The sequence below is a fragment of the Trachemys scripta genome, chromosome 17, assembly GCF_013100865.1.
Source record: "Trachemys scripta elegans isolate TJP31775 chromosome 17, CAS_Tse_1.0, whole genome shotgun sequence".
Lineage (NCBI taxonomy): Eukaryota > Metazoa > Chordata > Testudines > Emydidae > Trachemys > Trachemys scripta.
This window is the reverse complement of record NC_048314.1, coordinates 15,717,813-15,744,220: the sequence shown is the minus strand read 5'-3', so window position 1 is coordinate 15,744,220 and position 26,408 is coordinate 15,717,813. Positions and strand designations below refer to the sequence as shown.

At 42.7% G+C, this 26,408-nt stretch overlaps 1 protein-coding gene across 3 annotated transcripts in view; it reads right to left on the bottom strand.

The window, feature by feature from the left end:
* Positions 1 to 1,853: 1,853 nt before the first annotated feature.
* NUP214 (nucleoporin 214) overlaps positions 1,854 to 26,408 on the bottom strand; it is a 78,816-nt gene continuing 54,261 nt past the window's right edge. For 2 of the 3 annotated variants that reach the window (XM_034793840.1, XM_034793841.1), the window contains exons 28-36: positions 24,454 to 24,521; positions 20,925 to 22,715; positions 19,329 to 19,399; positions 18,466 to 18,622; positions 12,413 to 12,562; positions 7,453 to 7,624; positions 3,477 to 3,619; positions 2,839 to 2,863; positions 1,854 to 2,090 (exon numbers count right to left, since the gene is read on the bottom strand). In XM_034793840.1, the coding sequence (XP_034649731.1) occupies positions 2,057 to 2,090; positions 2,839 to 2,863; positions 3,477 to 3,619; positions 7,453 to 7,624; positions 12,413 to 12,562; positions 18,466 to 18,622; positions 19,329 to 19,399; positions 20,925 to 22,715; positions 24,454 to 24,521 (2,611 nt within the window). In that variant the 3' untranslated portion in view covers positions 1,854 to 2,056. The remainder of the gene's footprint in view (positions 2,091 to 2,838; positions 2,864 to 3,476; positions 3,620 to 7,452; positions 7,625 to 12,412; positions 12,563 to 18,465; positions 18,623 to 19,328; positions 19,400 to 20,924; positions 22,716 to 24,453; positions 24,522 to 26,408) is intronic. The other variant, XM_034793842.1, reaches the window with a different exon arrangement.

Sequence of the window (26,408 nt, the reverse complement as noted above, 5' to 3'; positions counted from 1 at the left end):
GGAAGCCTGAAGCAATCCTTTTGCCACTCCACTTTCACTGGGAAAGGAGCGAAACAGGTACTGAGCAAGAGCAGGGACGACTCCCAACTGCTCCCATCATCCTAAAAAGGGAACTCTAAATGGCTTAACATGCCAGCCTCACATTCTTACCAAGCCAATCTGCTTCATAGCAAGTGATTTGTTAGCTATCTGGGGGAGCACAGCTGATACGGCCTTGCTAGGAGGTGTCACATGCCACAGCGATGGAGGATTAATGCAAAGAATTTAAGGTCAACCACTTGGGCCAAACCAGCTTCTATTTATAAGTATGAAGGAAACCACAGGGACGGCAGCAGCACAATTAGGCTTGGTGAGACTGGGTGTAGACAAGGAGCACACTATACAAGGATGCCATGCTCTAAGCTCTCTGATAGTACCTTATCTCCTTATTAGTTTGGAACTTCAGCTTTAGTACTAGAGGGGCTAAAACAGTGCTACTTCACCTGGTGTGGGTCGTGAAATGCAGGGTGTGAGTAGAGCTGCAGTGCTTACAGCTTCATAAAAAGCCTGTCCACATCTAACAAAAGCTTCCCCTCTTTCTTATACACATTAAATTACAAACCCTGCATTTCTATGACTGTCCCTTTAAACTGAACTTACCCAACGTCACTCCTAGTTGACAAATGGGTGTCACTGTAGAAACACACGAGAGTCACCTTCCACAGCTGGGATGGGAAGCAGAGTCAACTGATAGGACTGCATGTCAACTGGAGTTATGAACCCCTGAAAACGGGTTTTTCAGGGGACTGCTGATATGAGATACTGCCTTAACTACATGCAGTAAAAATAAAGTCAACACCAGCCACAGAACAATAGAAATGTATGTCTGGAAGGGCAGGACCATCTACACCTGGTCCATCCCTGACAGGTGTTTGTCTAAACAGTTCTTAAAAACCTTCAAAGACGTGGATTCTGCAACTCCCTTAGAAGCCTATTCTAGTACTTAACTATCCTTATACAGACCCTCCTCGGGGGAAGTACAACACATCAAACTAATATCAAGCTGCTACTTCAAACGCATCTTTCATAGTGCAGAGAAAATCCATTACATCACTTGGGGGTTTCATCGAGGTCAGATGCATTAAAATAGAGAGAAAATGTTTTTCTGGATGCCTTCAAGGCATGCTTTAAAAACATTTGCTAAATATTTTCAAGTAAACACATACAAGACAAATTCACAAATGTTACTGACTGGAGCGGAGCGCCACTAAGAAAAATATCTCACAGAGGTTGGTAAAAGTGTAGCTGACAGGGAGATCCAATGCCCAAAGCCATAAGATGAAAAGCATTAGTGCTTCTAGATGGATTTCATATTTTAATACAAAGGCCAAAAGTCTTCCCTATAAAAATTGTACTCAATTGTGATCATTTTTTGCAAAGCCTACTATAAAGATGAAGAGGAGAGAGCCCTGGCTCCCCACCACTTTATTGAGCATGGCCGCTAACAGTATTTGTGCTGTACTCTCCTAATTTCTCATTTGAACTGACTTTCTCCTTCCCCAGCAGGCTCAGACTGGACCCATGATTCTTGGCATTTCAGTGAGGTGAGCATGCACAGCTGTCACTTGATGGGTCAAATATACTAGCCCCGTCATAAAAAAAAAAAAGACTGACTTCCATTTACTTCAATGAAAGCTGCACTGGTTTAGACCAAGGGCTGAATTTGGCCAATACAGCCCCTTCTCTCTTACATAAGTGGGCTGGACAAGAGGCATCCTTTCACAGCATCTATATCCAATCCAAATGGAGCTGGTATAATGCAAGCTTGTTTTTTTCTGGATACATGCTGAAAAATTCTTCCACACAAACCACAGTGAAGCAGATAAAACAGTTTATTAAAGAGCAAGAACAACTATTGCATAAAAATCAGCATTAAGGGTTTTTAAAAAAAGGAAGTAGAATTGATATTTCAAAGGAAAGATGATCTGATGCTTGAGCGTGAAGAGGATTCACAAACGGAGCAGCTCTAACTTGGCTGACGACAGCGTGGGTGGAAGGGGCTCATGAACATCCCCTCTCAGCTTCTCCAACCACTAAACCCAGAGGTGGATCTGTGAAACAGCAGCACAACACAACAGTGAAAGCGAGAGTTCCTCTTCATCTAGATCAATCTAGAAAATCTCTAAAGCGTCCAAGAACCTCCATCCCAATCAACGTGCCACTGGAAGCTTTTTAATAGAACGCATTGGCACTTCCTGCACCTTTCAACTGAGGATCTGAGAGAGCTTTAACAACACTGTCTCAACGTACCTGTTAAGTAGATATGCTTATGTTTATTCTACTCATGGGGAAACAGAAGCACAAAGTTTAAATGACTTGCTTAAGGCAACCCAGCAACTCAGTGGCAGAGTGGGGATAGAAATAGGAGTCTTGCCTCCAAAGAGTACTCTAACCACTAGACAAAGCCTCATTTAGATCAGGAAGATGATCTAGTATTTTGCACCATATTTCCATTTCTACTATGGGGATAAATATTTACCTATCCCTACTATGCATTTTGCGACCAAGAGAAAAAAGTACTACATAATCCCCTGTAAAAGAGAATTTCCAGTTAACTACATAGGAAAGGACACGATCAAGAAACTTGCCATCTAGATACTGAGCTGTGTATATTACTATTAAAAGGAGAAACGAGAATGAATGAAATAAGCATCCTCCTTTACTGCTTAAAATTTCAACTAGGATTAGCATTTTAGTGTGCTTTCCAAAGCTTCCTTTCACACATCATCTAGCATTTCTATTCTAGTTCTTTTTATGTGTTTAATGAAAATCAGATACAAGGCAGTGATGGGTACTTACGAGTTAGATGGTCCAAAGCCAAAGCCTGAGAGAAATGCAAGATTAAAGAAGGATTATTGTTAAAGGCCTAAAGAATGCATGCGACACATAGTATGGTCACCCTCCCATATTCCCTTAGAATAGGGGTTCTCAATCTCTCTTTCTGAGCCCCCCCCCCAACATGCTAAAAACTCCACGCCCCCCTCCCCCCCCCGTGTCACAACTGTTTTTCTGCACGTAAAAGCCAGGGGGTAGCAAGCAGGGTAATTGCCTGGGGCTCCCCACCACACGGGCCCCTACAAAGCTACATTGGCTCAGGTGCTTCAGCCCCGGGTGGCGAGGCTCAGGGCCCCTCAGGGCTGGCTGTGTTCTCTTGGATTCTGCCAGGTAAGATTTCTGGGCAGAGATCCACCTGATGCCTGTTTAGCCTTCGCTCTCTCAAATTTGCGGTAAAACCAAATAGGAAACTGAAATAGGCATTTATTGTAATCCAAAAGGGGAAAAATACACCTCTCAATTCTTCTCCCACGCCCAGTTTCGTAAACCCCAACAAGCAATGGGAGCAAGCGTCACGGCTGAGTTCTGAGAAGGACAGGCACAGGGATATGCTAGGTCTCTCCCACTTCACTCTCTGACAGGGACATTTCAGCTCCTCATACCTCCTCCACTTGACCCAAAGCCAGAGAATCCACTGCTTTGTGTGCCAAAACCAGTAGTCTGCTGGGACAGCGACCCGAATGTAGGAGCATTTTGATTTGCCAGGGTGCCAAATGATGCAGTATTGTTACTGGTGCCACCAAAACTGCAATTCAAAGAGAAAACACAAATATTTCATCACTCAATAAAGGAAGACCACGTGTCTGCCCCCACCTCCCTGAAAGTAGCACCCCCTGAAGCCCACAGAACCTCTTTTATTATATACCCACTCACTGAGAGATGCTTATTTCTTGGTTTTATTAAGAATTTTGCACAGTACTACAACCACCCTTCTGCCCATCTGCCCTTCAGAGGAAACAAGAAGTGAGCACATGGAGAAAAAGTTTAACTTAACACATGACAAGCAACTGTGGTGCATTTTCATTCCACGAAATCCCAACTCCTGCCATCATGGGGAATATAATAAATCACCCCCACCACCATCACTTTTTATCCATCCATCTCAAAAATTCTGCATCATTACTGTATCTTACAGAGGGGGAAAACAGAGACAGAGAGGTTGTGTGATTTGCCCAAGGTCACACAGCAAGGGGTATGACACAGACAGGATTTGGAACCCAGTCTCTTGATTCCCAGGGCAGTGCCTTATTCAGTGAACAATACAGCCCTTCCATAAAGTCTTCTCCAGCCTTATTTCCTTCTCCTTTCTATTCTGAAGTATGCATCATTCTGCTTCCTTCCTGAACCTCTCCTTGCCTTTGACACTTCTCTCACTTTACCTATTAGAACAATTATTAACTTTATAGCTTTGGGGGACACAGTCTGTCTGAAAAATGATACTCAAATGTAGCTTTATAGAGAGAAAGCAGATCTACCCTTCCCCACTCACCCCATCCAACCAAGCACTGTACAGGCAAATATTTCCTTTTTAAAAATAACCCACCACCGCCAGTATCACATCAATGAAATGCCATGATAATTCCATCTAACATGGTTCTCACTGGCACCAACACCCTCTCACAATTTTGTATGTTATATTTATGCTTGAAAACAATGGGCTTATACCACAGATACAATATCTGGAACTGGGAATAGTGTGGGCATGAGCTATCCAAGTTTCTCATCACAAAGCTCTGATAATGCACCTCAGCACGGAGTAATGCAGCCAGCCAGCGATGCCAGTCAAGTTAAACAGTGTGCCTGTTTCCTGATGCTGATAAAATGTCAAGTAGGTAGTAGGCTGAGCCCAGCAAGCCCCATTCATTTGTGAAGCTCAATCTGAACCGACAGTGAATTAATCCACTTCTCCATCCATTCAGATCAAGGGTACATTCTTTGAAGCATCAAAACATACATCTCGAAAAGAGACAGCCCTTGCAGAAGTGCTGCATGCAATTCTCTTGATAAAGAAAAGTAATCCTCTCTGCCTTGCTCTCTTTAAGAGACAGTTGTCTATGCAGGTAGTTTCCATATATGGTATTAGATTCAGACAGGCATTTCGGTCACTTTGCCTTTCAACACTTAAGCCTGCTAGCCACTTATAGCCCTGAATAAGATTGTTGACGTGGCTAGTTGCAGATGGCTTTGGCTCTTGATTGTAAATGAAATGTGATATTGCTTTTCTTAGTATTTTTTAAGAGGGGGAGGAAGGGCCAGTGGTTGACAAGGTTTTTATGACTGTTCTGTCTCCCCAGGCTGTGTGCCTCTATCAAATAAACCATCTCTACTAGCTATGGAAAGAACTGGACGTAAAATTAGCAACAAAGAAACCTGTGGTTTAACTGCCTCAATCTTTCAGCTACTACTTACAGGCTGTTGAAAAAGACTAGGCAAGGTAAGAATACAAAAAATAGAAAAATTACAAGTCATTGCCATTGACTTTACTTTAACGGCGTAAGTTCTATTTCTAGAGCTGGAGACCTTAACCTATCAATCTGGTTGTGACCAAACTCCTCTCCCAGATTCTCGGGGATTTTCTCATGCAGCGTCACTGCGAGATTGAGAATTTAGAGGGAGTTGACATTAAGGTGGTGACAGTGAAGGCCTGTCCCCATCCCAAGTTGTCTTTAGATTTGATAAAGAACTTTGCAGGTATCAAGAAACAGAAGCTGCTTTTTGCTGCACTTCCTCAAAGCAATGTAAACTGTTGAGAAATGATGCAACTAACCACATGACTGATTTTGCAGCACCGTCTAATGGGCTGAGCACAAGACTGAAAGGAGCTGAGTACTAATCCTAGAGTACTAATCCTACCTCCAACACCTTGGGCAAATGACATTACCTGCATTTCAGCTTCTCAACCTATCTCTGTTGTCCGTCCGTCCCACCAACGCCTTGCAATAATGGTGGGGGGAGGAGGCGCAGACAGATTCCACTACTGCGGGGGAAGAAGGGGTTGACAGGAAAAGTTTGGGCACAGCTGATTTAAGCCAATTAGGGTGGGATTTCAATGCTTCCTAGGGAATTTGGACACCCAATTCCCATTTTATTTTTGTTTTAAATAGGGACACTATCTCTTGGAATAAGCTTTTCAAAGCTGCCCAAGTCTCTAGCTTCTAAGGTTGTGAAGAAAATGGAGTGCAAGCCATTGAAGTGCTTGCTTCCCAAGTCTTCAATTCCTTAAACAAGAACTCTCATTAAGATGGGAATAGCTACATTCCTGAAAATGAGATGTTAACTCTGAATCCTAATGATGGGACTTGAAATTTCAGTGCTGCTGACATTAGCTATTTGGTGCGTGTGTTTTCAATACAAAATTCTGCAGCACAATAGCAACTGGAAGCACTATGGCAGAGCAACATAAATTGAGTTTAATATCCAATTAAATACAGTTAGTGCAGTATTCCTTGTGTTTGCTTTTAGATTTGAATAAACCCCTCCATTTTTAGCTTATCCGCTGCACTGCAGTACTACAGAATTCAGGGATCTTGCAGCAGAATTTACAATGAGCTTGCCATGGAATACGGTGGGCCTTGGAGAACACCTAACTGACCGCCCCATGAAGGTGCTGAGAATTAACTACTTAACATTTGCAAACCCATCTTGAAGATGGAAAATACGGAGGTGCATTATGTAAAGGTGGTTCCTCTCTGAACCCAATGCAGACACTTGTGAGATATGCAAACACTGAGATTGAGGGGATTGCAACAGAGTGCAAAAAATAAAGGCTGGGTGGTTTTTTCACTGGATCTTGCGACAGACAGTTCTCCAAGACTTCCCTGCAGAAAACGATTGGGACTGATTATTATTATGGGATGTGTACATACAGGAAAGGGTCGCCTTGAAAGCTAGGTATCTACCAGCAACTCTAAATTGTGGGGTGGAACATTTGCAGCTTCACAAGGTTTGAAACCATGTACTTGTTCGGTGGAACAGGGAATAAATAAAGTGCTGTCTGCTGCAAGGTAAGATTTCAGTGCCATGTAAGTGATCAAAGGTAAAAAAATCAGTATTCCATCTCTGGAATCGACCACATATTACTAGTAGGGTCTGTGCAGGGATGAGCTATCATATTGAACTCCTCTCAAAATCTCTCCCCCACCCCAAAAGTGGGACTGATTTTAGAGATTAAACAAATTTATCATTCCAAGCCCCCTTGCTTGGCACATTTAGAACTAGACTGGAATGCACACTAACAAAAGTGCAAATAGGAAACAAACCAGCACTCAGATACGTGGGCTGGATGGCCTAGGTCTTTCTCACTTCTGTATTCCAGGGTTCAATTTGATAGCTCCCAAATTAAAATGAGAACCTGTTACTTTCATTAGGGCCAGCATGGTCGGAATCATAAAATACTGTTTTTTGCTGTTTCCCTTTCGGGTGGGCTTTTCTAATGAGGAAGCCCATTGCTCACTGATCAACCCTAGATCCCTAGACCCTTCTTTATTTGCAGAATCGATTGGATACAGAATGAAGCATAACAGTTTCAGACAGAACAAGAACACTGATTTCCCAGTCCCTAGACCCTCTTTGGCTTACCCAAATCCTCCGGTGTTGGCTGCAGCTGTACCCTCGCCGAACACTTTGCCTCCCGTCGAGCCCAGAGGGCTTGTAAAGGCTGGGGCTGAACCGAATGCTGGCACCCCTCCAAACCCAGGGGACCCCCCGAAAGTGGGAGGGCTGCCAAACACTGGAGCAGCACCGAAGCCACCTGAGCAAAACAGAGGCAAAAAAGGGACAAGAACATCAAGTAAACAATAACAGAGAAAAAAAGAAAAACAAAGTTAGATTTCCAAGTAGACAGATTCTAGAAGGAGGGCGGACATTCCTGTACACGGTCACAGTATTATCTATGGATAATACAGCTACAACCAAGCTTCCAAAATGCAGCCCATTTTATTACAAAAGGCATGGGTAGGAAAGCTTGTGAACGCGTTCCAAAACCAGCCCAAAGACACAAAGACTATCCAATGGGCAAGTGCAGTTTGGGTTGCTTGAGCAGCTGAGCTTGATTCCCAGAATTACATTTTAGAGAGCATAATTTTCAATTTAAATTTAGATACACATCAGGGGATATATACAGTGTACAAAGCCCACTAACACATATTCATGCTTGTATGGTGTGTGAAGGAATCAAAACAGTCTACTTGCTTTATATAAACTAGATGCTTTAATTGCAATTTAGCAGAGTATTCACGTTAACTGGGTTACACTGGCAATTAAAAATACATGTGGCAATAAATTATAGACTGATGCTTTTCATTTATTTAAACAATGCTCATGCATCCTTCATCAATGATCTCATGTCCCTTACTACGGAAGGGAAGAGCTTAGCTTCTGCAGACAGTTTTACAAACCTAATCACCAGGAATTAGATAAGTTATTAAGGCCTGAAGGAACTCCTGTGCAAAAAAAAACAGGATGAAAAATTCCCTGCATAGGTTGGTTCCACTGACAACACCCCCAACAAAATGCAACAGGAGATATTTTACCATAGCTATATCAGATATGAAAGATAACTTATACACAAACCTGTTGGATCAACAATATTGTTGTGCTGCACATAGATCCTTAAAAACATGGAAGGATTCTCAATGCAATGGGTAAGATTTGCTCTTCTCTACCTATTGTGACAAGATGGCAGATGTTCGTATGGTGGGTCCTGCGCTTTTCTTGAGGGGGGGGGGGGGGTGGCTAAGACGCCACCCCTTGCCCCTGCTCTTGGGCGCTGAGGGCCCCACTAGTGGCCCGGGAAGGTGGTAGAGGAGGGAAACAGGGGAGGGGTCTGGGTTTGCTCCTTGCTGAGTCCCAGCCCCTCTCAACCCTTGTGGGTCTCTTTCCCTCTTCCCCCGAGGGTGGAGTTACCCTCGGTCCTTAGACGCAGGAGCAGGGTCTCCCTTACTTTGGTTCTCTGGTCTTTCAAATCTCACATACACGTCCAAGCTCCAACTCACTCTCCTTCCTCCTCTTCCTCCAACTGCCTGAAGCAGGGGGTTTTATTACGTTCCTGACAGGGCCTTAACTGACTACAGGTGCTCCAATTAACCTGTAGCAACCCTCCCTAGTCTACAGGGAACCACATCTTAATTAGCCTAAGGCTTATATATTTCCCCTCTACCACTGCTCCCTGGCCCTCCTGTATCACACTATGTTCTTATATGCTACCCACCATAGCACCTGAGCACCTCAAACAGTAAATTTACCTTTAAAAGACTAATGAGGGAAGGAGATTTTTTTAACCTCCAATTAGAGATGGGGAACTAAGTCACGGGATTATGTGCCTTGTTCATGGTCATTCAAGGAATCAGTGGCAGAGCCAAGAATTAAACTAGGCCTCAAGGTCCCATTCAGTGTCTTAACCTCCTCCTTCTACACAACATAATAAAAACCTTTTATTAGGATTTTTCTGCTCTACATTCACTCTGCTGATGCTGTTTGCCTGTTTAGAACGGACTACATGGATCTCGTAGGGCACGTGCTGGTTTGTTCGATTAAGGCGGAGGTTTGGGATAACACCATGCATTTTAATACCCTGAGTGAAATTCCAGTCCAGGCCAAGAGAATGGATACTGTCTGGTTGTAAACACAAAGGTCTGGAAAAAATAAAAGCTGGGGCTGAATTATTGAAACAGATCAGCTATCCGGTTACCCTTTATTTCTAGAGACAGGTCTTTACCTAGCTCCTTGGAGCTTAGTTCTGGACCAGACTCTCTTGTATACTGTGTGTTAATGAACATAAAAATAAGAAGGCCACGCAATATATAGACGGCAAACCAGGAAAAAGAAAGCTCTGTAGCAAGTCATGCCCCTTCTTCATCCCATATTAAATAGGAAACTACAGACTATTTTTATGGTGTCTAACACCTAGACTTGGCTGTGGAAAGGGCTTTAAGGAGGTTCCACATCACTAAATCGCCTACTACAATAACCTGTCAGAAAATCCCATCTCAAGATTTATTTTGAAACTGGAGTTAGAGAATTATCTCCTTTCCTTCAATAAGGGAGGAGAGGGGGAGAATCATTCACTGAAACCACCTATCTCCAACACCCAAGATAAAAGATACAAGGCTGGCCTGATAGGCAGAATGCTTGACACACTATCACACTGAAAGTAGTATTTAGGAGAAACACTGGACATTGTTACTGAGGCTAGTAGCATCAACTGACAGTATCAGCTACCTCACTTACCCAAAAGCAAAGTCACCACTAGTGCCATGGCTGCCATGTTAAAATACTATCCCATGAAGGACCACTTCTGTAAGGGGTACGTTGGAGCATCATTTCTGAATTCTATGGCGTCAACCTTTGTATAGCCTTTTCCCAAGGAAATTCCAAGTTGCAAAGGTGCCAACTGGAGGAGTATTCTAAGGTTAGATGAAAGAATTCTTGTTTTGTCTAACCCTTTGGTTTTCTATTTTTGTTTGGTAATTATCAAGGCAAACACCTTGTTCAGTTGAAACAGACTTCGTATCAGTCTCCATTACTCCCAATGTTTGTAGTAGGCAAATTACCATGGAATAGGAAAAAGGATTAGGCAAGATTTCCAAGAACGTAATAGTCAACAGAACAGCACAGAATCATAGAATATCAGGGTTGGAAGGGACCTCGGGAGGTCATCTAGTCCAGCCACCTGCTCAAAGCAGGACCAATCCCCAGACAGATTTTTACCCCAGTTCCCTAAATGGTCCCCTCAAGGATTGAACCCTGTATTTCAGTGTTCACTACAGACTAATTACAGAAGAGAAAGTGCCACATGTGTAACAGCAAGGTCAGACTGATTTTAAAAAAGTAGATCTGAAGCTTTCCTGACTTGGACTTTTTGGGAAAAGTCCCACCAAAGACTCTGGTGCATACAAGGCCATGATGGGTTTATGACAGAACGGGTTACACAAGAAGGGAATTCGGGATCATCAATCGGCAAAAACACGCAGTTCACAATAAGTTCTATAAATCACATTGCACGCTACACTGTCAGTGAGCTAGATACGCCTGGCACTAACACTTACAGCTCACTTCCCTACAAACTGAATGGCAGTTTCTGCAATGAACCCTGTGAAGATAAAGTCTACTAAGTGTTTTTGTGCAGTTCAGGTTCTAAATCATTAAGTTTTGAATCTAGTATCTGAATTTCCACTTGCTGGGACCTGTTTTTTGGAAGGAGATAGATGGTACCTGTGACGGTACCTCCCATAAGGCTTTATGGAAATATGCTTAGAATGTGTTTTATGCTACACATGCCTTAACATATCTCAAAGGTTATGATCTACTGAATATATTAATCCTATTTGTATGCATGTATCATTTTCGTATTTGAAGTTATGAATGTTGGCTGTGTACTGGCTTGATTTCTAAATAACCTTAGTAGAGCATTTGGTCAGCTCCTGGAGAAAGGAATGTTGAAATTAAGTATCTAATCAAGAAATACTTAAAGGACAATGGATCTTGGAATGCTCCAATCTACATAAGAAGTCTACTTGAGGACGTTCAAGGTAGCATGTAAACAATGGATGCTACCTGTAAAAACTGAGAGTCATGCATGGACATGTGACTTGCCCAGGTGACTCCTAAACTCCATCTTGGAGCTCGACTTTGCATAAGAGTGAGGAGGGGGTCTCCACCCACAAGAGAAAGCCAATTTAAACCCCTGGGAGACCCCTCCATTTTGTTTTCAGCTGGCTAACAAGAGAGCCTCTCCAATCCCCAGAATACCTGGAAGAAACTGGAACAAAGGGCAGTGACTGCAAGGGGTATGAGTGATTGCTGGATCCAGGCTAAAAGGAGATTAGTCTGTAAAAGGGAGAATTCTGGAACTGGTGAGGATCTTATCTGTATTCAGTTTGATTAGACATAGATTTGCGCATTTTATTTTATTTTGCTTGGTGACTTATTTTGTTCTGTTTGTTACTACTTGGAACCACTCAAATCCTACTTTCTGTATTTAACAAAATCACTTTTTGCTTATTAATTAACTCAGAGTATGCATTAATACCTGGGGAGCAGACAACTGTGCATCTCTCTCTATCAGTGTTATAGAGGGCGAACAATTTGAGTTTACCCTGTATAAGCTTTATACAGGGTAACACAGATTTATTTGGTTTAGACCCCATTGGGAGTTGGGCATCTAGTGCTAAAGACAAGCACACTTCTGTGAGCTGCTTTCAGGTAAACCTGCAGCTTTGGGGCAAATAATTCAGACCCTGGGTCTGTGTTGGAGCAGACGGGTGTGTCTGGCTCAGCAAGACAGGGTGCTGGAGTCCTGAGCTGGCAGGGAAAGCAGGGGCAGAAATAGTCTGGGCACATCAGGTGGCAGCTCCCAAGGGGGTTTCTGTGATCCAACCCGTCACAGTACCATATGGTGGAGTATCATGCAGGGGCAATACTCATGCATATGATCTTCCATACACTGGGTCTGGGGTGTAGATCTCTGACTACTGAAACACACTACTCAATATCTTACAAGTAAGTGTGGGTGTTTATAGCGGGTTTGTTAATACAATACCTGCTTTGGTTGGACTAGAGAACCCAAAGCCTTGAGCGGCCACGGTCCCGCCTCCAGAACTGAAAGTGCCTGTAGGTTTCTGCTCTCCATAAGATGAGTTGCCAAATCGAAAGGTCTTGGCCCCATTGTTTCCAAATAAGCTAGAGGTATCTAGAGAGATGAAGGATACTCGTGAAGCTCATAAGAGACAAAAAGAAGCACGTTCCCAAAAAGCACATAATGAATATTATATCCAAAATGGCAGTCTATGGAGAGAAACCAAGTTCGTCCTAATCCCTGTTCTAATAAACTGCACTAGTAGCCACTTCATTGTCTCATTCTTCACTGACAACAAGACAGATGCAACTACTGTTATCTCCAGTGTTGACCAGCTGGTGTGATAGTGCAATAAAAAGTGGAAGTCAATCCTTCAAATAAGAAATTATGGTCACGGGAAACAGTCACTCATGGTGACACAAGTTTACCATCTAGATTTCATGCCTTGAAAAGAATGGTTATGTGACCTAGAGTAACTGATTCTTTGAGACGTTGTAGTCACTGTGGATCCTACTGTAGGTGCAAATGCACCTTTCGCACACAAGTTCAGAATCTTTTGAACAGCACCGTCTCTTGGGGCCCTGCATGTGTCCTGTGCCTACTCATGCTCCAGTGAGGGATGATAAAGGTTGGAGCAGCCACGACCCTCCCTCTGTTCCCTCGATTTGTAGCCCATGTTAGCTGAGGACTCCAAACGCAGAGATGGAGGGCAAGTCATAGGATCCACACGAATTACAACATCTCGAAGAACCGCTGTTAATGTAGAGTAAGTAACCATTCTCTCTTCTTTGAGTAGGTCAGTATGGATCCCCCTATAAGTGCCTGGCAAGCAGTATCCTCTTCAGGATGGAGGAGTGCCCGGTTCATCAGTCAACCAGGAATCTGAATACTGTTCTCCTGAATCTGGCATCGGATCTATCAGCCAAGTCCAATGCATAGTGCTTTACAAACAAGAGTGGATTGTTTCACCTAGCAGCCTTGCATATGCGCATTCTGGCACATTTTGGAAACAAGTCGAGGATGTTGCCTGAGGTCTGGTAGACTGATCCTTGAGGGACAGTGGGGAGCTCATAATAGTGCGATATACTGAGTTACCCTCTTTGGGATGAAATAACAGACTAGAGGGCTCCAGTAGCACCAACAGTACAATGGTGGCGGATTGTACTGGTATTGGCCAGACTGGGTGGCACATCCACTGCAGGTGCTGCGCTCAGCATATGACGCGGTGTTTGGGGTCTCTCTGTCCTGGGGTCGGTGCCAAGGACGTCTGTCTCATCTATGATGCCAAGGAGGTGCCTGTTGGTGCACGCGCTCCCGGTGCTGACATGGTTCTTTTTAATCTCCTCTCTTCACTGGAACCAGAAGTGAGCCTTGTTGCTGAGGCATTTGCTGAAGAAATGCTCCTTGGTTCCACCTTGGATGAGATCTCCCCGAGGTCTGAGGCCACCTTCATGGATTGCTCCAGGACGTGCAATTTGAGCCTTACATCCCTTGATTTTTGGCTGCAGGAGGAGGAGCAGCAAATGGAGCATTTGTCAGCAATGTGTCCTTCCCTGAGGCAGAAGAAGGGATCAGCTATGCTTGCCTATTGGGGGCAACAGACGGTTGCCTGAAGGGCAGGTTTAAACCCTGAGGCTTGGAGTTTCCACTTCCAATGGTTCTACAACCTCGCTCTGCTGCAGAGTGGGTCTCCCCCTACAGTCTCTTCTCTCTTCTGCCCCCTCCCCCCCACTTTGGAAGGTCCAACTAAATGGTAAAATCGATAACTCAACTAACCCAAGTGAGGAACAGTTTTCATAATAGTTTTTTGAAGCTCAGACAAATGCTGAAGCAGGTCAGACCCTCGCTAGCTTCCGCCTCACCACCATGGGTGGTACGAAGGGACAGAGGGACTGCTCTGCCAGTTAGGCACCCTTACAGGGAAGCACAAGGAGGCACGGGGTGCATACATGGCTGATGGACACAACTGTTCCAAAGATTCCAAACTCACATGTACACATCGACATTGGGATCCACACTGACAAATACTTGAAGAACTAAAGATTCTTAAAAAGCAACAAAGAGTCCTGAGGCACCTTATAGACTAACAGATGTATTGGAGCATAAGCTTTCGTGGGTGAATACCACATGCGCATGCGTCTGACGAAGTGGGTATTCACCCACGAAAGCTTATGCTCCAATACATCTGCTAGTCTATAAGGTGCCACAGGACTCTCTGCTTTTTACAGATCCAGACTAACACGGCTACCCCTCTGACACTAAAGATTCTTAGCCATTGTGGCAGGAAGAGCCAGGATTTCTTGACATGACACACTGCAGTCTAACTTGCAGCTGCACTTGTGCTCTTACAACCTCACTGGCTAAACAGGGCCTGAGGTTTTTAAATCTTCCATGAGACAGAACACAGTTTATGGCTTCAGTAGTCAAACGACCCTGAAGGGTCTAAGTCCTTCTTTGGTGAACTATTTGTTTTCCATTAGCATGAAGATTAATTTTAAAGTTAGAGATGGGCGAACTTGCCAGGACAAACAATTAGCCACAGCCTTTAATGCTGGTGGACTGTTAAAAGGGTACGAAGGGACCAGATTACTTTTTAAGTGGGTTTAAATGGTCCTTTCAACTTTACAGAGCTAATGTGGCTGCATCCCTCTCCTCCCTACTTTCATCTGCTGGCAACTGCATTGCTCCCTTTCAGCCAGCCTACCCACTAGATCCCTCTTCTCCTATTTCCCTGCTAGCTGTTGGACAAATGTACAAGGGAAAACGAATAAAGACACTCGAAGCTACTAATTTAGTAAAAGGTACAGTCGATACGAAAAAAAGGCTTCTAATTTTGTTTAAATATAGATGTACTTGTTAACATGCTTATGCAGACCACTGAACAGTCTGCAACAGATACATGCATAAGGTTATGGTACTCCAAGTATTCCAAACTGATTTTCAATTCTGGAGACTGGTGGGCATGATATTCAGTCAGTTTCACAGGGAATTATAAAGACCAGCTAGTTCAGAAAACTCAGACTAATGCAATTTTAGTCCGACAGCCCTGACAATACAAAACTTTACACTAACAGCCAACAATTTGAGCCTGGCACTAACTACTAGATCCAGAGACAAATTTCTGAGGAATCGGATTAGCTTTTTCCCACTCCTCAATACACACAAACATCTAAATTGCCTACTAAATCCTTAGTAGCCTCCAGAGATTCTCTGTTTTAATATTTCATGACCAACATAATGCAGATTTCTAAAGAAATGAAAAATCACCCCTGTACAACTGGCCTTTAAAAGGCATCTTAAAGGGTGCATATGCCTTGCAATGACTCCCTGAACAGGCTTAAAGTCAGCCCCCAAGACAGAACAGCTTGTCCAGGAGTAACACGTTGAATAGGTTTAAAAACCCACGCCTTTTTACGCCATTAACTACATTTGTTGCCCTGTAAAACATCCATGTGAATTAAATGCATTCTGAGATTTCATCATTTCTTTGATATCTCATCTTGCATATGAAAAGTGACTGAAGGCCTGTGAAATTTTGTGTCAAAGATTTAATATATTTTCTTATGCATACAGAAATGCATCTGAAGGAGGAAAATGGCGTCTCAATATTATACTGCTCATTTCTACTGACGATCCTCAGCTATTTGTATGACTAGGATTTGTTCTCCTATTGATTTATGCAGATCAGTGGATTGAAATCCTCTTGCCGTGAAAATAATTCACCTCTCCCTCCGCTACTCATTCAATCCCCATGCTCCAGTTGCTTGATTAGTAAATAGATTTCTGATAGTTTGTTAATTAATAAAATGAAGTTAACGTACTTTCCATTTGAGACACACAGTGGGACTCAAGTCCTGAAGGTAATAAATTTTGGCTTTGGCATTAGAGAGAAAAAGGCGCCCACTCCAGCTGCACACACAGTGCGGTACTAACAAGGTTGTGTTTCAAATGACAGACTTGCCTTCGCAGCTAAAGTAGTGTTACTGCTTCCTTAATGGGTCAAAAATGCTACTGCACCTAAATGGGGAAAATCTAAGGATCTTGCTTAGACCGGGGGGGTAGGGGGGAGAAAGGAGTGGAAGAAGGGAGCAAAAGGACACAGATCACCCAAACTGTATTCCAAGGAGTAACATCTGAAATGCAAGTTAGATGAGACTGGATTTCATGCCATTGTAAACCTCTATCTAGATTTTTTTACTGTGTTCTTCATGTAGTATCTGAGCACATTACAAAGTAAAATATTCAAACAAGAGGACAAGTCTTTGGTCTTGCTCCCTCCCTCCTCCTGCCCTTTCCCAAGGGGATATTAAGATCAAGTTTTCAAAAGTTACTTAGGAACCTACATCCTGTTGACTTTCAAAATACTTAAGTTACTTCTGAAAGTGGCTGTAAGTGCTTTTAAAAAATGTTATCCCTGCTAACCAGTGGCAGGAATCAAACTATACACACAGCACTTCAAGAACCACAACCCAGCAATGTGAGAGTTGAACTTTCCACCAGAAGGTGGTTTTGGCCTTGAAAAATGTACAAGCCCGTACAGTAAACAACTCCACTTTGATGGGCAGTCACCCTGGGGGAAAAGTGGGTCATTAAATGACCTGTGCATTTTATGCTTATGAAAGTAAGAGCTATTTAGAAGGGCACGTCAACTTGTCTCTTCAGTACAAGTCAGGAGAAGGTCCTTAAAAATCAAGCTATGCTGAACTCAATACCGTAAAAGAGGCTAGCACTTGGAGATGGGTGTAGATATGCATGTCAGAAGGCTGCATGGCTTGCTGTAGATTAGACTGTCGTTAACAGGCCCCAACTAAACCTCCACAGAAAGCTGTGTTGCAGAGCATCCCTCACTTCCACTCAATAGCTCCCACTTTCAAGTTTCCTTTTTCACTTTTACTCAGACACTAAACGCGCTCTCTCTCTCTCTCTCTTTATAAAATCTGAACTATAATTTCTCTCTAAATTTAAAAAGCAAAACCTTGTTGGGTGAAAGGGGGAGGACTGTCTGCAGCTATGTGACCCAGCTACACTAGCTTTGAAATGTTTTAAAGTGGACCAGAACACTTGTCCAGAATGAGTGCAATTATACTGGTACTGGAAATGCTTATGAATTGTTAGCGGCACCTAAGGGTTTGCACATCCATATGGTGTTAAAAAAAAAAAAATCCAGCCTTCTGACCCAACAGTGGAGATGTTAGCTTTCTAAAGCAGAAGGGACTTCACAGTCTTTCAAGATAACCTCATTTTCCATCCTTGCTTACTCATTCCTAGATTTCAAAGTAAAATCACCAGGATCACCTTTAGTCTATGGATTAAAAGAGACGGGATGTTTGTACAGAACTGCCTGGGATCTGAATAGTAAGTGGACTCATACACTGAATACATCTGTTGTATTTTAGTGCAGTGCTCCTGCTTGGCTCCTAAATATATCTTGTATCACACATCAATATGAAAACGACTGCGAAGATACCCTGAGAAAGGCAGGTTCCTGGCTCCTCTACCACTAGTAGCAAGAATAAATATTTTAATAAGAATTTTTGCAGTTTCCAGCTACAAAATGACAGATCAACAAAAGAATGCAAGAAATCAAAATCACAGGAGAATAGAGTGGTAACTGTGGGACTCTGCAGTAAGTAAAACATACTGCAGAGGAGAAATAAACAAGGTTTGAACATCCAACTTAAAAGCTGAAGTTCACTGGTAAGAACTTACAGCACTGAATTTTGAAGAATTATATTTTGGTACTGAAAATCCCTACAAAATATGCACGCTGTTTTCAGCCTTCTCTCTGTGCACATGGCTATTTGGAATATTTCCCTGTTCATTTTGCACAAAACTGCAAAAGGAAAGTAGACTTTGGAAAGGTACAGCGCCCCCCTTCCAGCACATCCCCCTCCAACCACTTCCCTCTGTTGCTCAGTAGGTCTTTCATGCCATCATGGAAATTACCCAAGGACAAAACTACCCCCACAAAAGCAAGATGGGAGCTCAGTACATTTACACTCATTTCCTTTACTTACTCTGGGAAGCTGCAGATCCAAACCCTCCAGTGGCAGAACTGAAGGGGTTTTTATTGGCTGCCTCCTGGCTTGGCTTTCCTCCGAGGCCACTGAAGAAACCTCCACTTCTTCCACCACTTCCAGACCCAAACAAACTCCCACTGGAACTGGATGATGGCTAAAAAAAAGACAAAGGGCACACGGCAAGAAAGCATTATAGGTCGCTGTAAAAAAAAAGCACATATATGCTGCTGATTTTGACTGAGCTATTTCTATTCACAATAGCGATACAAAAGGGATGAGGAGCTAAGAAGCTGGTCTCCTAAGGTTGAACAAAATCAGCATCTGCTTAGGTCTCTCTCAAGCTTTACTGACCCTGGAGAATGGTACAGTTGTAACTTGCACCAGGTTGGACACACTAGGGCAAGCTGCAATGGGGCATCAGATCCACACTAGCCACCCTGTCTCTCATCTACATAGTGCAATCCCTGCAAGTAGTGAAGGGCCTACCACTGTTGCACCTAGCCAGCAATTCCATACACAGCTCACCGGCCCTTCCCTGGAGCAGGTGCATAATGAGTCCATGGTATGCCTGTTGACACCTGTTCACACTGTTTTGTTCTGTTGTCTGCTTCAAATGGTTCTGTCTTGCGCAAGAGTCTATGCATGCCACAGAAGGGGCAGAGGCTATGTCCTCTCACTCAGATGCCATAGTGGTACATCCCTGAATAATCAAACATTACTGATATAGCCTTGGATAGTTTTTATTCATTGACTACAAAACAGGTTCTATTTGGCTAGCTACAACCAAAGTTCTTTGGACCAGTCTATTTGCAAGTACAGGGCCCTGACACGTACACAGAGACAACACACATAGTAGTTACCTGGCCAAAGACAGCGCCCCCAGTGTTGGCTGCCTGTCCAAACACGGAACCTGTGTTGCTGGAACCAAAACCTGGCCAAAGAAGAAAGGGAAAAGACGCTCCGATATAATTCCATCTCGTGCAATACTATGGTACCAGACAATTTAAAAGGGACTGCCATTCAGTACTTCAGAAGAGAGTAATACAGAGACTCCAGTAAAAAGGAGCAATGCACTTCAAGATCCAAATGATACTTCAGTTTTAACTTTATAATACCGTAAAGGTTATCACCAAATGGAGCTGAAGTGACTAGGTACATACCAACACATGAATGGTATAACACATAAGGGTAAGTGTTATTTACATTTTATTTGAAAGTTATTATCCCCTCTCCCCCATTTAAAACAAACAGGAAATAAAATCTGTTTTAGTGTTTGGGCTGTTGCTAACAGTACTGAATTTCCGATTGGATTTCTGTTAACGTCACTGTAATGCTGCAATCTATGAACAAATGCTGTAGGATTTTGATTTCCCTCGTGTAGAGAGGATCTGAGCTTTGTTACCTAAAGATTCCAGTTAAAGATAATGAAATGTTTTGATTAAAAAGAACTCCTGACTCCATTTCCCAGTTCACTTAAATACATACTTTGTAATAAGATTTGCAGTTTCTATAATTAGAAGCACCTTCCTTTAGTAGGAGTTCACTTCCCCGAGTCTTAAGTATTCTTTATTACTATAGTTAATGCAAGAGGCAGGTCTCCTACAGTCCCATCTGTTATAATTAAATTAGGCTAATTAGTTTTGTTGGAAATACATTTTATCTAATATTACTTTGCACTTAGCACCTTTCATTCAGGGCTCTCAGAAGGCTATAACCCTGCCTGAACAGAAAAGCTATTTGCTTTAGTAACATAGGTAACAAGAGAAAGACTGGCAAACAAGGTTCTGGCCTGTGTAAATATTCAATTTATCTGCACAGGCAGGGACTCTGAAGCCACATTTCCCCCCTTGTTTATTTGCAAGACATTTCATAAAGCAAAAGCATACTTAGCTAGATGACTAGATCCTCATTAACCCACTGCTCTGGGGTGGCTAAATGTATCTGGTTTAGTCCCTCAGCTCCTGATGTAACAGTACATCTATATGCTCTGACTACATGTATGCAATACAGTTCACTTAAGAGGGTTCTTCAGCTGTATTAATTTCCTCACTGTTACAGGCTTACCTTAGACCTCTGTTTAATGTAATGCTCTGAAGTCCTTAAATAGCCATTTAATTCTTTGTAATTTGAGACTACAGTGAATCCAAAACACTTGAATTATTGGTCAATGAGCAGCACAGTACACTGCTCAGAATCATGTCAAGGTATAGTTAGGAATGGGAACCTAAACTGGAACTTCTTTATTTAAACAGAGCTTCCACTGAAATGATTAGGATTAAAGCAGAATGTTTAGCTTCCAACTGCAGGTCTCACACATACCTTTGGAGTTGCTATGTCCACTGCCAGCAGAAGGCATCAAAATTAGTCCTAGTTTTTCCTAGGAAATACTGCTCGCCTACCTCAACCTGACAGCTGTATTCTAACTAGACTACCCCATCATCACCACTCGCTCTTACCTGAAGCTTGACAGAAGCTGAATCCAGAAGACGATGTAGTGGTGGTGGCAGTAGCGTTGTTCCCAAACACTGATCCACCCTGTCCAAAGCCAGCACTCTGCCCAAAAACCGGAGCACTGCTTTGCCCGAATAGTCCACCACCAGTGCTGGCAGATGGCTGGCCGAAAGAAAAAGAACTCTGACTGTTGGTGCTAGATGGTGCTCCAAAGACATTCCCACCGCTTGAAGTTGTGGTGGAGGAAGACGGCTGGCCAAAAACAGGCATTGTCCCAAACCCAGTTTGAGTGAAGGTAAAACCACTTGAAGAACTGCTTGCTGGCTGTCCAAAGGCTGGTGCTTGCCCAAATGTTGGTTGACCAAAGCCACCCGCAGCTGCTGTGCCAAAAGCAGATGTGCCAAACCCTGAGCCAGCTACCTGAGTAGTAGCTGCAGTGGTGGAGACAGTGCTGCCGGTGTGTTGACCAAATGGAGAAGATGCTGTGGTAGCGGCTGTTAGCTGTCCAAAAACAGGAGTGGAAGGGGTGGTGGTGGTGGTGTCACCAGCAAGCTGACTAAAGGCCGAAGAAGAACTGGAATTTGGAGGCTGAGAGAACACTGAGGAACTTGAAGAAACAGTCCCAAATACAGAAGTACCTACAGCTGGGCTTTGAACTGATGTATCAATATCTGTGGTGGTAGCCAACGGGCTTGTAATTTCTGCAGAAGGGGCGATGACAACATCTGCTGCAGCTGTGGTCACTGAAATGTTCTGGTCCAGCGGGGCAGAGGTAGAGACTGGAGGAAGTGCCTCTGCCTTAGACTCAGTAGCACAGGTAGCTGTAGAGATTGTATCTGTGGAAGGAGTCAAGGAGGTGCTAGGACCTGTAACATCTGCATCTCCTGCTACAGACGGAGATAAAGCAGGTTCGTCTTTAACAGAATCGGAGAGCTGTAATTGTGGTTGGGGTATTTGTGGCTGAGAAGTTAGAGGTGCAGACACAGTTGTTAGTACTTCATCTTCAGGTGGCTTTTCAGACAAAGGTGGTGGCTTGACATCCCCTGCACCATTACTAGAAGCTGCTGGGGATACAGCAGTTGGCGCTGAACTCAAAAGACTTCCAAATGACAGGGATGCTGAAGTGGGGAGAGTTGCAGGTACAGAGGTGGATGTTGTGATACTGTTTGCCTGTGGAAGGCCAAATGAAAAAGCAGGCTTGCCGCCACCTGAAGATCCTCCAAGACTAAATACCCCAGAAGACCCTGTGGTGGTTAACTGGACATTGCCAAATATGCTGCCTGTGGTATTTGTGCTGACTGATGTGGATGCTGTACTGGTGGCCATGACTAATGTTGAAGTGGCTTCCACGGGTTTCCCTAACTGCAGAGGGCTGTTAAAGGTAAATCCAGAAGGTATTGTAGATGTTTTAGTTGGCTGTCCACCAGCAACGTTGGTAGATGGAACTTTAACATTGACTTTGGTGTTATCATCTGCTTGACCAACCCTTAATCCTGAGAAGCTCCCAAGAGTTTCCCCAGCCATATTACTCTGAAATAAATTATCTCCCGGCTTTGATGGAAGGACTTCCAGTTTGCCAGAGGTTGTGGAGGGAACAGGAGTGGCAGTCGGGGCAGGTTTGCTGTTCGTCTGGGTGGCATCTACAGAAGAGCCACTCGTCATGGAGACTCCTGAAACGTTGGCTGGCTTGACGGACCCAAAGGTAAATGAGCTCTCAGGAACTGTTCCAAATTTAGTACCCCCACCAAGTGAAAATGCGTCAGGCTGACTTGACTCTTTAGCAGGGGCTGTCACTGCTACAGAGACATAAAAGGAATTAAAAAGAGTTACAGGTTGCAATGCTCATTTATCATCTGTATAGTACCAGCATGCTGAGTGCTTTACAGACAGGTATGAAGAAAATGCTCCTACCTCAAAGACTTTACAGTCTCATGACTATCAGATGATTAACTATCCCTGCCACCTTCTCAAGCCCCGCTTTCATGAGAGTAACAATGGCTATATCTGAGGCCCATTTCATTATAGATAGGCTTATAGCCATTTTACGTGCTCTTATTTCCTTCATTTTTCAATCGTTATAATTATCTAACTAAAAAGCCCACTCTCTTTACTACAGTACATCTTGCAGTTACCTCCACTTTTTATACCCTTTATGTACTTAGCAAAAAGTTCTGGCATGCAGTGAAGAACTGGTAGTCTAAAGCAGTGGCTCTCAGCTAAGGTTGGGTCACAAAGCTGTTTTCTGGAAGTTGCCAAGTTTTCTACAGAATTAAGTCTTTTTATATAAAATCTTAGCTATATAGAGAGCATTAGCCACTTTTATCTAGTCTATTCTAATCTTTGAAATACTGAAGAAAAGCTCCCAAATGTAATAACATTTATTCAATATATAGTTATCAATGTGCAATTTAGTATGCAGAAAATTTTCAGTCTGATTGTATATTTTATATATTTTATCACATTTCTATGCCTTGACTGTAAATGCCTACTTTGGACATACATATATGGTACAATATCCTTAAATTATCTATTAGTTTTGTGGTATTTAGACAGACAGAGCGTAAGAGACTTGACATGGGGATCAGCCAATAAAAAGACCAAGTAGTTTTGGGACCTTTGAGAAGCCCTAATTTCTCTTCTCTGCCCTTACTGACCCATTTTTTTAAAATAAATTAAAAGGTTAAAGTGATACAGATTAATATATACTAGTAACAGACATTGAATTAGTATGACTTATTTCCTCATGAAATTTTAAGGTCCTTACCAATTTTCTTCACTCAATTCCCATCTCCACCATAAATAGCTAACCAAAGCTAGGGTTCTCTGGCTGACCCAGGGAAAGTATCATGAGGAACTGAAATTACTCATGTGTAATGCACTACAAATAGTTCATTAGACCTGTTGAACCTTCCAATCCCCCTTCACCACCGTTATTTATCCACATTTGTAAGACCTTGATCTGGAAGTTGAAGATTAAATGAAATCAGTTCTTCCCCCTTGAAAGAGATGGAATAATTGCACACTGATACAGCAGGTGCTCTTCCATCCAGGTAGTTATTGGTAAATATTATCTACCAAAGGATTAAGTAGGAGAGGCAGCCTGCCTGTTTTTCACATCAGCTTCTGAGAAGCATGCGGCTATAAACCGTTCCAAATCACTCACCATGTACACGTTCTACTTAAGGCTGATGGCACTTGGCAGCCAGCCACCTATACCTATGCCATTTTAAAGCCTGCCGATTAAAGATAGTAGAGGAAATAATTTCAGATACTGCCCTTTTCATATGCTAATACTTCACTAATTGTTCTTGAGAACAAGTATTTTGCTTACTCTTAATTGAAAGGCACGTGGCCTGGATTCCTGCCTATTACATGGCTTAATCCAGCATATGGATACACAATATTATTGCAACTACTGCAGTTTTAACAACAAAAAAGCAGCAACAGAACACAACTGTATGCATGAAGACGGCATTAAGTAATCATCTAGAGGAGAAATAGAAAAGATGTTATTTCACACTTCACACAATTTACCTTGTGAGGCAGAAAGGCTGGGTGGTGTTGATGCAGTGGACGTGGCTGCACCAAAATTAAACCCAGTCCTAGGGACAAAAAGAAAAAGGGACAGAAGATATTTAGTTTATATAGTATTAATACTTCCTTCCTCATGACTGACTAACAGCCAGTGAAACCCAGATTCCCAGCACAGGGGTGTACAAAATCAGGATTTGTGTACGTGTGGGTATGTATCCCTGCTTCCCTCCTGCAAACCGGTTATGACTGGAAATACTTCTGTACAGCAATTGACACATGCCGGGAGAATGGCTGACATTTGTTTCCCTACATATGGCAAAGCTCTTAGAAAATTATAGACAGTAAGAGTTCAGTTCAATTCAAGACCCTTCTGACCACTTCATCTTCCCATGTCCTTTCTCCTCTGCTGTTTTTGCTCCTCTCTTCCTTTCACTGTTAGGAAAGGCTCCATACAATAAGTTAACTTAGCAGAAAATGGATCTGGAAGAGACTAATAGCAGCAGCAGCTACAGGAAGCACATGGATTTATTTAAAATCAAGTGACAACCTTAAAGCCAAATGATTTTATATAGAGAGACTATCGGATAATTATATGCTCTTTACTACCACTCATGAAGGAGGAAACCATCCACATTATATACATTAAAAGATTATTTCCACAACCTCAGTTAATAATACAAACATACTTTAAGGAGGGAAATTCTTGAAATATATTTTAAATCTAGTTTTAGTTGAATATAGAATAAAGCCAGCATAATGAGGTCTGGGATCCTTTGGGGAACCTAAAAGCCTGCAGGAATTTCAGCATTCTGGCCACTTCACCCTGAGTCTCTGTGACAGATGCTGCTGCAGCTTTAGGAGAAAGTCTGGGTTGTTTCATTACATTCTGCTGGCACAATCACAGAGGTTCCACATCCAGTGGATGCACTCTAGGCTATGACAAGGGGGCTGTAACTTGAGAGGGTTTTTGATTTTCTCTTTTACATTCAAATTTAAACTTCCTCCTTTTAAGATTAAATACCTGGGTCCTTTGAAGAGTGCAACAAGTCAAAGTGCTTATGTGTTATACCCAACATACAGATTAATAAACTAAAGCAAGAGGGATTAAGAGACTAAAATCATAGAAGTGGCAGTCTGCAACAGAACTCGGAAAGGGAATTCCCAAACCTCTGTTTTAAAATACTTGCCTACACCTGCTTCAAAAAAAAAAAAAAAAAAAAGAAAGAAATTCACCCGAATGCGTAAATACACAGAATATCTATTTTACTTGCCTTCGCCAAGTAAATTTAAAAACTATATATGTGTTTATAAAATGTTTGTCTCACCCTTGAAGCATTTTAGAATAAAGGTTATAACGTGATAACACCGTGCTTTTATCTCATTATAACACATGCCTCACTGTGTGTTATTGCTTATGTAACAGAAATCACCAGATGGCATTGGGACTGTAGTCACCTCCATGAGTGGATTACTTTTCAAGTCACAATATGGCATTCATGCTGTTGTGTCTTTTTTAACTTCAGTGAGTTCAAACTGGACTGTCTGTCCAGATTTCCAGCCATAAGTGGAAATTTCAGTGCGTGCGTGCATCAGAACCTTGTTAGCATGTACACCCGCCCTTTCGTAATGGACATCTGTATAATCCAGGGTTAGAAAAATTAACTGGAGAACAAAACCTATCAGCAAAGGTTACAAGGATAGTCAAAGGTTAGCCCAGATCCCCTGCCTCTCAATTTTAGCCTCTGGAAGAGGAAACTTCAGGCCTTCTCAACAGCTAGGAGCTGAAGATTTGAAGGTTCATTCTCTCATGTTCTTGTCCTAGCTTCTAGGAAAAGCTCCACTGTTACTTCTCTCAGAGTAACAGCCGTGTTAGTCTGTATCCGCAAAAAGAAGAACAGGAGTACTTGTGGCACCTTAGAGACTAACAAATTTATTAGAGCATAAGCTTTCGTGGA